Source organism: Fundulus heteroclitus, chromosome 19 (assembly GCF_011125445.2).
Source record: "Fundulus heteroclitus isolate FHET01 chromosome 19, MU-UCD_Fhet_4.1, whole genome shotgun sequence".
NCBI classification, from domain to species: Eukaryota; Metazoa; Chordata; class Actinopteri; order Cyprinodontiformes; family Fundulidae; genus Fundulus; species Fundulus heteroclitus.
This window is the reverse complement of record NC_046379.1, coordinates 27,824,080-27,837,667: the sequence shown is the minus strand read 5'-3', so window position 1 is coordinate 27,837,667 and position 13,588 is coordinate 27,824,080. Positions and strand designations below refer to the sequence as shown.

Here is a 13,588-nt window from a genome sequence, read left to right as displayed (position 1 = left end):
ACAATAAACCAGGCTTATCAAGACAGGAAAAAAAGCCTTGAAACAGCCGGAAGATAATTATTTGTAAGGATGAGACCAAAATGCAGAAAAAAAACAGGCTATGCAATTTCTTCCTTCAAGGTTGGTCAATCAAATTGTTTTTTTTTTTTTTTATTTTACTACGAGGAAGACTTAGAAAATTATGTTTAAAGCCTTCATCACATAAAATTTGAAATCATGTTTCTCAAATTGTATATTCTCTGTATGGGTTCCCTGTTAAATCCTGAATATAATTTATTAGTCTCCTTCTCACATATAAAGCCTTTAATAATCAAGCTCCATCATATATCAGAGCTCTGATTACCCCGTATGTTCCTAACAGAGCACTTCACTCTCAGACTGCAGGTCTGCTGGTGGTTCCTAGAGTCTCTAAAAGTAGAATGGGAGGCAGATCCTTTAGCTATCAGGCTCCTCTCCTGTGGAACCAACTCCCAGTTTTTATCTGTAAGACAGATACCCTGTCTACTTTAGGCCTTAAAACTTTCCTTTTTGATGAAGCTTCTAGTTAGAGTGGCTCATGTTACCCTGAGCTATCTCTGTAGTTATGCTGCTATAGGCTTAGGCTGCTGGAGGACATGATGACCTCTTCCCTCAGTCTGCTACATTCTCCTACTGCTCTCGCACGTATGCGATATCTGCAAGTATTGCTGCTACTAACTTTATGTTCTACTTTTTTTTCTCTTTATTAAATTACATCAGATGCAGCTTTCTGCTTAGCTGTGACACCCTCCCGGAGGTGGGCAAAGGCTGAGCTATTGCTGCCAATAACATCAGGTTCTCCCTCTATAAACGTTACACCTGACTTGACCTTTCTGTGGCTAACCCAGTGTCTCTACGAGACAAAGGGCTACTCCTGCCACTAACTATATGTACTGTGGTATTTTTCCGTCCGTCCGTCCGTCTTCTTCCGCTTATCCAGGGTCGGGTCGCGGGGGTAGCAGCTTCAGTAGGGAGGTCCAGACGTCCCTCTCCCCGGCCACTTGGGCCAGCTCCTCCGGGGGAATCCCAAGGTGTTCCCAGGCCAGCCGGGAGACATAGTCCCTCCACTGTGGTATTTTTATCTCACAAATTTCATTCTGGCCCAGAGCTTATATATTTAGCTGTGGTTGTCAACTATGAAATTACTGTAAGAGCTAGAGCTGATATCAACTCGTTATGTTTTCTTGAAAAGCAAAGTACTCCTAGATCAGGGCTTCTGTTTTCTATTTTCAGTGTCCGCTTTGCCCTCTTAAACCCCCATTTGGTTGCAGCTGATGGCCGCTCCCGCTGAGCCAGGTTCTGCTGGAGGTTTCCTGCTGGTAAACGGGTGTTTTCCTTTCCACGGTCGCCACTTACCTACTGGCTAATAACTATTATATACCGCTGAAAAGATAATGACTCAATGCAATTAACTGTTCTTTGTCACCAAGTGGAAGGATTGCTGAAAGAACAGTGATTTTATGAAATTGGCTGGATTACCTTAGATTAATAACCTTTTACCTAACGCACTGGACTTGACTGTATTATTTTATAACTGGGATCAAATTGATAATTGACTTTAAATCTCTGATTCGACTGAATTAAGTACATGTTTCTGTATGCAAACCGGTTCGCCTTGCTTAGTAAAATGCCTTAAAATTATATATTTTTTGTGAATTGCGCTACATAAATAACATCATTTGATTGATTGTTAATTGAAAATGTAACTTTAAATGGTCTCTTTATGGAGGATAAGACAAGGCCTAGGATGGAACAGAAAGGTGGATGCTGATGCTTTGATGATGTTTGAGTAGCAGCAGTACAGAGAAGTCGGGTAAAATTGATGAAATAAAACGGCACTCATCAGTCTGGAGATTCTGCGTGAGTCTCACTTGGATGTACCAAAAAATAATTCAATTCAATTCAATTCAATTCAATTCAATTTTATTTATATAGCGCCAAATCATGAAACATGTCATCTCAAGGCACTTTACAAAGTCAAGTTCAATCATATTATACAGATTGGGTCAGATTATACAGATTGGTCAAAAATTTCCTATATAAGGAAATAGTGATCTGAAACCCAATCTCAATCTGTCCATAGCTACAGCGAAAAAAAAAAGAAGAAAAAAAGGAAGGTTCTGGTGAAGCCCAGTCTCCTGACCTCAGCCCAAGAATTTACACAAAGGTAAGGCTTAGTTTTACAAAACTGACCATGGGGGAAAGATTGTTTTTTTTTTGTATTATTCACATATTCAGCAAAATGTCCTAAAGAGCAGAAATACTGGTAGAGTATGTAAACTTGTGATCTCAACTGTATGTTCTCAGTTATTGCTCTGAATTCAATATTTTGCCAAATCCTAATTTTTCTCCCCCCAAATAGCAGAGAGCTCTGTCTGCAGGATGACTACAGAGACTTCCGTTTGAGATGAGAGCTCGACATGCATCACCGCTTTATAAATCACCATTCCCATTAGAAACTTGTTCATCCTTATTATCTTGTATATGCCGCTTCGCTTCCACCATTTACTCGGATGGAGAAGGGCTTTTTATTTTCGTATAACACAGGAAAATGAGGCCGGTTAGATTTTTTTTCCCGTCTTTTTTTCTTGAGTCTCTGCGGAGCTAAGGAGCTTACAGTAAATAGCATTCAAGAGCAGCCAGAAAGAGTCCTGATGCACACGTGTTGTCCAACCCAAGACATCCATCAAGTTTGTGAAAACTGTCGGAATAATCTGTGAAGCTTTGCTCACTGCAGAGCCCCATGGAAGGGGAACTCATAGTTCAACTTTCTGCAAGTATGCATTTTGTTATTTGGTGATTAAAATGGCATGTATCAAAATAATCTTTTTTAATTATATTGATTGTCACATTACAGCAGCTGTAACTCTGAATCATTCAGGATTGTCTATATATAACAGTCTTTTTGCTGTCCCAACTTGATACAACGAATATCCAAGGAGGGCTGAAACGCGGTAAAATATCATGAAGAGCATGTTGGCAGTCTACAGTCGATTCACACGCTGCATGTCATTTCAGCCCTGTGCTGTTTATCTGCTGACTGTTCATCTGCTGATGCGTGCATAACTACCTGCCTTCATAAAAGAAGCTACTCACAGAACCCAAGTTAAGAACCCAAAGTGGGGTCCTACTTCCAACTTATGGAACTTGCTTTTAGCCAGACTCTTGTATACTTGACCGGTCTTACAGTAAAAACAACATTTTAATTATTTCAGTTCAAAATTTGGAACACTGGAGGAATGTGATGATTTACATCCATCCATTTCTTCCTCCAAGGTTGGTCAATTAAATCTTTTTATTTATTTATTTTACTACCAGGAAGTCCAGAAAATTCTGCAATTAAAGCCTTCATTACATAAAATTTGAAATCATGTTTCTCAAATTGTATACTCTCTGTACGTGTCCCCTTTAGCCAGACTCTTGTATACTTGACCGGTCTCACAGTAAAAAAACAAAACAGTTTAATTATTTCAACAGTTCAAAATTTGGAACATTGGAGGAATATGATGATTTACATCTATACATCCATTTTCTAACACATCTATCCCTTGTGGGGTCGCAAGGGGTTCTGGTGCCTGCTGGTGAGGCGGGGTACGTCCTGGACAGATGGCCAGTCTATCGCAGAGATGGTTTACGTGTTTTATATAAAGTTGTTCAAACTGGTGTATATCTTGTCAATAGAACTGTAGTCAGCTGAAAATAGCACATCAGACTGTGGGTCTGATGAGCTGACTACAAAGCAAAGCGAAAACTTTAGAGAAGTTTCCCTGATGGATTTGCAGAGGGTTGGTCAGCATGAGGTGAGTTGAAAGCAGGGTGAAGGGTTAGCCCTGACAGCCCTGTTAGGGAGCAGCAATAAGAAGAGGAAGTAGCCTGAAGATTGAGAGGGAAAATGCTGGTGAAATAAGTGGCCTAATGGCAAACCACAAACAGAGCTTTGCCTTAATGCATTTAACAGAAAACAAAACCCTTTACTATAATGAACATTTGTTACTTCCCTAAGTGTTACAGATATGGGCATTTGCACGCGGCAGTAAGCATGCTTTTAAAGAGTTTACTTTCAAAGACCAAACACGGCGTTCTTTTTAAAGCCTTGGATAACCTTAACTCAGCGCATAAATGATTTTTGACTTCAGCACCATTTTATAACCGTCTATGCTGGTGCGAGGAGTCAGTATTCATTTGAAACATTACGTCTCTATGGGGAAAAAAAAAGGACCACCAGTCTTTGACACTATTGGTATATTTTTGATGCTGCGGTGTCTTATGAAATCACAGTCTAGTTAGGTAACATCTGAAGAGCGGTTTTACCCTAGATGGACCTAAATAATGGCAGCTTTATACAGACATAAGCTGCGGATTGCATTTTGTCACCACATGATGTCTGTTACAGTTTGCACCGTCTCTGGAGTCACTGGATCATCACTAATGCTGTTACTCACAGCGACAGCCTTGTAAGAACTTGTCCTCTATTGTTAGACGAAATAATAACCCAAAACAAACTTCACTGCATGGGAAACCAGCAGCCACAATTTGTACTACTTAGTCACCAGTGTCATTCTTCTGTCACTAGTGCATCATTCATTCGGAGGGATGATCCCCCAACACTAAAGCACTCTTGTTGCCTCTGGCTTATGAATAAAAGCTGCGACACAAAGTCAAAGGCTGCAGAGAATCGGTAGATATTGCCTTCGAGACGTGAGCTGTAGTTTGTCTGCGATAACAACGTAATCCTGAAAATGCCTCCACTATAATGACACAGTCTACCTGAATAAATAAATAAAAGCAAAACGTTTTTAATAACGCAGTTCTTTGTGAAACTAAATATAAGGGTTTCGTTTAGAAAAGGGGTTTTAAGTAAAAGGTAACCAACATATCTGCAGACATATGCAGCACAAGTGGGCATCTATAGGGTTTTTCAAAACAGATAATACATTTTTGTCGCATCCACGTTCCTTTAAGCAACATTCTGATTTCTCATAAACTTTATTTCTTGTAACGGTTGCTGCTTAATCAAGAGGATACATTTGAAAATTCTCATTAAACACAAGATTTAAGCAACTTGATAGTCGGAGTCTCGTCTTTATGATCAGCCCTCTGCAGTGCCTTTGAAAGATATTCAGACCTCTTAAACGTTTTATCAGCTTGTCACTTTGCACCTGCAAACGTTAATGTATTTTATCTGGATTATATGGGAGAAGGCAACGAGAGCATGACGACACACAACGGCAGCAGCATCATGCTGCGGGGTTGGTGGGGGGCAGAAAGTCTGACCAGAGTTGACGGGGAGATGACTGGAGCAACAGAGAGAACAATTCTGGAAGAAATTCTGTTAGAGCCTGCAACAAACTTGAGAACTGGGCAGGGTTTCACTGTCTAGAACAAGAACCCAAACTAAAAAGACTGAACTACATGGTCAAAGCGTATTCATATGTTGCCTAACTGAGCTTGAGTTGTTCTGCAAATAAGAAGGGGAAAAAAAACCTCCAGTCTCTAGATTTGTAGAGGACTTGCAGCTATACCTGCACTAAAAGATGGTTCTACAAATTTAGGTTTGCTCAAAGCAAATTTTTTAATTTGCTTTACATGCAGGCATGTATGTCTGTGATTTGGGTGAGGACATCTTTCGTGTCGTGTGTTTCTCAGGCCTCCTGTGGCTTCAGCTGGTAAGCGGTACAAGCCGTAAAGCTGGGCGAGGAGCTGTTGTTTTGCCTTTCGGTTGCGTGTGGGCTGCATGATTCTGGCGGTACCGACTGGTCTGAAACCTGAACTCCTGTTAATGGGAGGATTTTTTTTTTTATTGCTCAGGTTTACTTAAAGCAAGGGGTGTCTAGCTTCATGCCCATAAGGCGAGTATCCTGCAAGTTTTAAATGTTTCCTCGCTCCAGCACAACTGTTTCAAATAGCCGAATTACTTCCTCAGCATGACATCACGCTCTGCTGAGAACAGCTGCAAGCCATTCATTTGATTCAGATGTGCTGAATCAGGGCAACATCTCGAAACGTTTCCGAGCACCGGCACTTTAGGACTGAGTTGGGGCGCCCATGTCTTTAAGGGAGGTAACTGTCTTCCCAGTCCTTTTTTTAAAGAGGGGTGTGGTTAGGCTTAGTTATCTCAGGTTGCTTGAACTAAGTTGCTTTTGGTTCTTGCTTTGAAATATTTTCAGTTAATTCAAAAACAGTTAAATATAATATAAAACTTTATTTATAATCTGATTTAGTTATAATATAATAAATCAAGTTTTTTAAGTTATTTTTTAGGCTCTTGGCTTTCCCTCTCCTGGACATGATTCATCATTTCATGGACCACTGGCCAAGTCCATTCCTCAAGAGTCCTTCCTGTTTTACGTGCGTCCCTGCACCAACATAGAGAACTCAATTAAGTCCTCAGTCAGTGGAGAGAAATAGAAAACCATGCATCCTTTTGTTTCCACTTCAAAATTACACAGTTTTGTATGAAGGAAAGAAGCAAATTACCTCTGAATTCAGAGTTTGTAACATAACACCAATATTTTGAATAAATACTTGTTTAAAGCCCTCCAGCCACAATTTGATCCACCTTTAGATCACATAGATGTATCTTGCTATGGGTAATGTCCCTAAAAAATTATAGTATTCTTCCCAATCATTTTATCCTCATCCGTATACGGCAAAATTCTCAGTATTAGTTCTGACAAAAAGTGAAGACCTTGAACAGGGGTGTCCTTTCTTCACATCCATTTCCCTCCTGCCCCGTCTTCCTCATTAGCTCACCTGACATCATTCTATGATTATATTTCCCAGTATAGTCTTAGGGTTCCATCATACATTTCACAGCCAGTTCTCTGTGTTCTTGTCATCATGACAAGAACACAGAGATTTTGCTAAAATGTTCAGGTTTGTTCCCTAACTTGCTGTGGTCATGAAAGCTACCCATTAGAGCGAGCCTGACTGAAAAATAACTGTCTTTTTACAACCTACGCTGCTGTCGGACATTTCGTAATTAACCCATCACCTCTGTCATCATTTCCGCCATCTATACACTTTGTGGATCAATATGTTATTGCTGTAATTATCTGTGGATCTTCATTCCCTCCCCCCCCTTCACAGTAAACCAGATATTCCTGTCTTAGTGTATTTAAGTTTATCTTGTGGTCCTTCTCTCACTTCTCACCCCTATTCAGTCAATTCAGTTGAACTGAATTATGTTTTGAATACATTTTTATGCGATCAGACTGAACTTATTCATTTTTTCGGCAAAACGCCCTGTGATGACCTTTGTTTTGATTCAGCAAAATAAAAGCAAACTGAACTAAACGGAGTTGACGCCACTGAACAGATACTCGGGACGGTGTCGGAACACACGGTGCCTCGAGTTAATGGAGTTGCAGAAAACTGATTAGATCTCCAATGCTAATTCCATTGCAGACTGAAAGCATCCACAAGTGTTAGAGCTGTACTAAGAACAGACAAACAAATCTCGTCTGAGGTGACAGGTTACTCTTCCTTTCACATGGTTGTCTGGCTGCATGTTCTTCTTTTTTGGAGAGCTGCCTTCATAGCATATTTAAGCTGCACGAGAGGAGTCTGACTAAGTGGAGCGGTTTCATTAAGACTGGTGAATGTAGATACAGAGTTCTAAAGCCTTGGACAATAGAAAAAACCTCAATCTCCAGGAATTTCTGGTCATTTTACATTACAAATACAGACTGCAATGTGTTTTACTGGTATTGTATGGTACAGAGCAACACCATCGGCCTTTGGAAAATACCTCAGGCGCAGCCAGATTGAAAGGAGAATGTTTTTGAACAACACTCTTCAATGATCACCACAGAATTTGAATTAGATTTGGGCCTACACCTTTGACGGAGTCATTCTAACATGTAAACATGTGTTGATCTCAACCGTTCCATGGTACCTTTTGCTGTCGCAGGCTTTAACAGGTTTTCTTTTAGTACTGAACAGCTTTTTGGCTTCCATCTTTTAGCTTCAATTCTCACTCTTCCATATGCCTGCTTTGCAAAGCGTATAAATAATGTTCTGTAAACAAATTCTCTCCCCTGAGCTGTTGGCAATAGGCAATTTGTGTCCTGGGTTTTATTTAGGGTTATCACAGTAAAGACAGGTGAATGTAAACACAAGTCATACATATCAGATTTTGTTGGAATGAACAATATTTATTTTTTCTTCCACTTCCCAGCTATGCACAATTTAAAGTTCTTCTATCTGAGAAAATCCTAATAAAATCATTGAAGTTTGTGGTTATAACATGATAATTTGTGCAAAATAAATAAATAAATAAATAAACACAGGGAACCATAGATAAGGCTAACTCATGTTTGCCATAGTAGAACACTGTTCTATACAAGCGATCACTCTTCATTTTAGACAGACCTACAGGGTCTGTTTATTGTCGCAGTTGTTCTGGTTCCTCACTGAGGCGGTTATTGTTTGGCACAGGTTCTCCCTGCTACTCACTCAGACAAACGTTGTCATGGAAAAAAGCCAAGAAGTCGTTGCATTGTTCCCTGTGATTGCCGCTTGCTGCACAGGAGCACCAGGGTCCCACGTTGGAGGTGGAGTTGTCAAGGTAGTTGGGAGTTATTGTGCTTCCTGCAGAGGAAGAAGAAGAGAAGGGAAAATAAGGCAGATCTGGATTGTTACAGGTAGACTTGAGTGAATCCGATTCTTGTATTACCACGCAGTGCCTGAATCGGACCAACGGGATGCAATCTCACAATGTTCTTAATGTTAATTTCTTTAAAGAGAAACGTTATTGAGGCTCTCTGAGTAAACTGCTGTGCTCCTTACAGAGCAGTGATCTACGTGTGAAAATGAAACAGGATGGGCGCTTTTGTGCAATGCCCAAAAAATGATGACGCAAGAATTAAACGTCAATCTGGGCAGAACTCTGGTTGATTTAATCGTGTTATACTAAGCACGATTAAGACTTGTCGCTGATTATAATAATCAAATAAAGGCATTTAAACAGCAATTTCTATCATCACAGCACTGGCCTAATCAGGTTTGGAGGGAGATGTTTGTCTGCATGTAAATGTACTCATTTAGAAGGACAGTGAGAGGAATTTAAAAAGCGGGAAAGATGAAAGCAGAGCGAAACGAGATAAGAGTCATTCACATGAACGTTGGATATGAAGAAGAGGCAAGGAGAATGTTCTAGCAATTGGTTCTTAACATCTTCTGCACATGTAGTATAAAATAGGACCTTATAAAAAATTACAACTGGTGCATCAAGTCAGGCACACATATGTAAATTCATTCCATAAGTTTTAATTCTTGGTCTCAATATTTAGAGCTGGGCTGCTCAGTGAGCAGTGGGTAGTACTGTTGCCATGCAGCAAGAAGGTTCTCGGTTCAAATCCTATCATTGCCCTGGGTCTTTCTGCATGGACTTTGCACATACTCATGTGGTCAGGAAACTCGCCTCGGTCGGCAGGCAGACCCTATGGAGAGCTCTGGCCCAAATTTCTTCATACCCTTGGCAGATTTAAAATAATTTTGATTCTAATGAAGCCACTTTTTCTCTAAAAATAAATAAAACAAACACTTTTGAAATAAAAAAAACAATAAATCCAAGTTTTTATGCACTTTTCTAAATGCACATTTTAACAAAAATGAGCATGTTGAAAATTATTTACACCCTTCTAAGTGATCAATGTTGTGATGCTATTGGCATTACAAATGTCAAAATCTTCTTGTGATCACTGATCAGATTTTTGTTTGTTTACACTGCTATTTCTGACCAGTCATCTTTTGCGATGAACTTCAAGTCTTTGAGGTTGAGGAGGCTTTCCTGCCATCCCCAAACCCTGAGCTCCCTCCATGGATTCTGTATCAAATTAAAGTGTAGACTCTAGCTGGTACAGTGAAAAAAATTACATTTACATCCAGTCAAAAGAAACATGTTGGTAAAACGAAAATATTACTTTAAATCTGACAGGGATGTCATGGGTTTAACTTTAAGGGCCCCAGGGCCAGTGAACTTAGGTTCCCCTGCTTGCCAGGAACCCCAGGTAGGAATCGAATTCACACAGAACATGTGTTACAAATGCACCATTTGTGTGCATACATGAGTTTGAAAGTTATATTGACAGAGTTGTGTTTACACTTTCATTTTGTAATCTATGCTGCTAGATCAGCAATTATTTAAACATTAAATGACATAATAAAGTTTACTTCTGCATATGCTTGTAAATTCAACATTAAACTTGACTGCTGTTGTAGAAAGCAGAATTTTAAAAATACAAAAAAAAAAACAAATAAAGTTAAGCCAACATTATAAACAGGAATTCAGCTGCAGTGTTGTGGACTTGGATTAAACTGTAGGTGGGCCCCAAATGATGTTCTGTTTAGGGGGTAATCAGCCTCTGTGGGGCTCTAATGTGTAGAATATGTGGTAAAAAATGGGCCCTATAAGGGATACATAGGGTACCCACCCGGCGGGGTTCCCTATTTGGGTTCTGTTTAGGTAAACCAGCTTGGTTCTATTACAAGAAGTCCATTGTGACCCCAGACCCACATACACGTGTTGGCTGGATTTAAATTACATGATCACTAAAGGGTATAATTCTTTTTACTGTCATCTTACAGTCTTTTTTCAACTTGATGATTACGTAAAGTTCAATTCTCTATATACAGTCTGTGATTGGTTCATATCACAGTTTGTCTAGGGGTCAAATAGTTACCAGAGGAATTACTCAGAAGGCAAAACCAAGCCCCTTGTTTAGTTTGCTGCTTCAAGCAGTCAGGATGCGAATGTGAATGAGTGTTCAGTCTTCATTAGCACAGAGAGAGTGGATGCATAGTGTATCATGAGAAGACATTTTCATCAGGTCATAGCTGTGTCATTTGGATAACATTTATGTATATTTTGCAGGCATAAATGGCAAAGCCAGAGTGTTAATTACTTAAAGCCATTTATCTTTGAAAGCTACTGAAACATCATATACGTCATAGACACAATAGTTTAATGTGTGTGTCATTGAGCAGCCTAAAAGTTAGGCTTTTACTGTGAATGCAAGCAGGTACCTTTATGGTTGATGTTTTTTTTTGTTTTCCCCAAATATGCTCTGCACATTATGCTACATTGATTTAAAAAGAAATACATATTTTGATTTATCTTCTCCATCAATTTCCTGCTTTTCCATCAAAGTTGCACATTTATTTATCATGTCTTTATTATTCAATCACAACATCAAAACCCTGTCTCGTGTAACCTTCTGCTGCCAAAAACTAAAGTAGTTAGGCATTGTATTACTGTCCTGTAATGACTTTTTTTTTAAAGTGAGTGGTTTTTAACAACCTTCTGTGCATTGTCTGATCGTTTGTTGAACTTTTATTCAAAGTACAATAGAAACGTTCTAAGCCTTTGTGCGCTCCAACTCATCATCATGTTGGGGATAATTCTCTTAAAACAGCAGTCAGTAGTTGTAATTGCATTACTTATAATAGCAGTGGCTGGGCACATTAATCAGCACACCATCGATCACTGAGGCACGCTTCTCATCACAAACCTTGATTTATTCTTTTGAGCTGTGTTCAGAGAGTCTTTTTTGGTGAAAAAAAGCCTTTTTTTTATCCAGATCTATCACAGAGTGGAGTTAGTGAGCTAGGTGTAGGACAGAAAGACTAAGTCCTTACCTATCAAGCCGGTGTATGCAAGAAGACATGATCCATGGTTCTCCCTCTTGCAGCCACTGGCGCTGTGCTCAGACGCTTCACAGTCGTACTGGAACTGTGCCCAGCGAGACCTGTGGGAGCAATAACATGCCATCGATCATTTACTGGTGCTTGGCTGCTGCAAGCATTCTGTCGCTCAGTGGTGTCTCTCCTAACAAGAGGATGTAGATCTGAAACCCACAATGCTCATCAAAATACCCATACTTCTACGTCAACTCCCTCTTCTCTTTAAGCCGTCCCACTCTATAGCCCTTCCAACCCATAATCCAGTCACCTTTGGTGACATTTATCCCCCGTTTCTGATTTAGTCGCTCTCCCCAACCTGTTATCTTCTGGAGTCTGCTGCCAGACTAAAGAGACAACGAGAGGCAACGACAGGCCTTGGCTCCACTCTCTAAATATGATTGCCGCTATCTGGCAGGCATCACGCCTCCCGCCAGCCGCTGCTGGGATATTAGACAGATATAAATGTTGCTTATAAATACTTCCTCCCATGGTCACTTTGCCTTGCCCTCCTTACCTTTTCAGCCAGCGACCCACACCACTATCCCCACACCACTATCCTCATAACCGTGATCATCACACAAGGCTATCGTGACCATTATATCGCATCACTGGCCACCCATCCGCTAGCATTTGCAGCAGGATTCCCTCAGGGCGCCACATCACTGCGTCCTGCCCTCATTTGTCATGTCATTGTAATGATGTGCATAAAACTCGGAGGCTGTGCAGTGAGCGAAGGCAGCCTCCGCAGGCGGCCACTTAATGATGGCTGACTGTTGTGGGATTACTGGGGGCCAGCGCAGGGCCTTGAGATCCTCCATTCATCGGAGCAGCATCAGAGAACGATGCCTGATCGATAGCCATGACAGATGAAGTCCTTTGTCTTTTTGACATTTGAAAGGAGCTAGATTAAATGTTAGCGACCGTTTGCTGACAGAGAAAACAGACAGGACGGGTCTGACAAGTCCTTGCTCCTGAGAGACATCCAGTATGCATCCTAATGACTGCACGCGATGTTGTTTGGCTTTTTGATTCAACAAATTACAATTCATTTAAATTTTCATGACATCTAGTCTCCATTAGTGTGTCACATAAACACGTATTCAAGGCCATACAAACACACATTAGAATAACAGATTTTTTTTATATCCATCTTCTGTAAGTTACTCTCAGGTCAAGAGGTAGTCTTGGTGTTTAGGATATTCTGGGCACCCTGAAAACAAAGTGAATCCCAAGTGATAATGGCTGTTTATACTAACCATTATTTCACATGGTTGCTTGTTGCCTTGCTGCTTCCTTCGGAAAATGAATGTGGACTTTAATTGAACTAATTTAATGAAGTTGATAAATATCACAGTTGAATTAATTAAACACAACTGACCGCTCACGTCTAAATGGGTACATCATTATATTCCATCTTTTAGGATATACAATTTAATCTCCAGAGAAAAGCCACGGCAGAGGCCAGCACATGACATACATCACTCCAAATAAACGAAAAACTGCAAAGATAAAGCTGCATTTTGTATTTATTCTAATGCGATTAAAACGTTTAGCATACTCATGCTGCATAATAAAATATGCATTGCTATTTTGATTATTGGAAATGTTTTTATACTTGTACAAATATGCAATAAACTGCTTTATAAAAATCTAATTTTGCTTTCCAACAGGATCCCCACACTTGGCTGTGGTGGGTCTTCCTTGAATGGTGTCCTTAAAGGTGTCCTGATCCCCTCCTGAACTCTCCATGTTCTTCCTCTGTTTTCACAAATAGAGTACATAGTTTTAAAGAATGTATGCCGGTGTAAAACAATTCAGTTAAGGTTGGACCAGTCTAAATGTTTTAGTTTTTGAATAATAGAGTATTTACTTCAGCCCAGACCCC

The 13,588-nt window shown here is 40.0% G+C and overlaps 1 protein-coding gene across 1 annotated transcript in view; it reads right to left on the bottom strand.

The window, feature by feature from the left end:
* Positions 1 to 13,588, bottom strand: part of gfra4a (GDNF family receptor alpha 4a) — a 254,160-nt gene that overhangs the window by 21,742 nt on the left and 218,830 nt on the right. Inside the window, exons 5-6 of the mRNA XM_012872143.3 lie at positions 11,659 to 11,768; positions 8,476 to 8,610 (exon numbers count right to left, since the gene is read on the bottom strand). Coding sequence (XP_012727597.2) covers positions 8,476 to 8,610; positions 11,659 to 11,768 — 245 coding nt within the window. The remainder of the gene's footprint in view (positions 1 to 8,475; positions 8,611 to 11,658; positions 11,769 to 13,588) is intronic.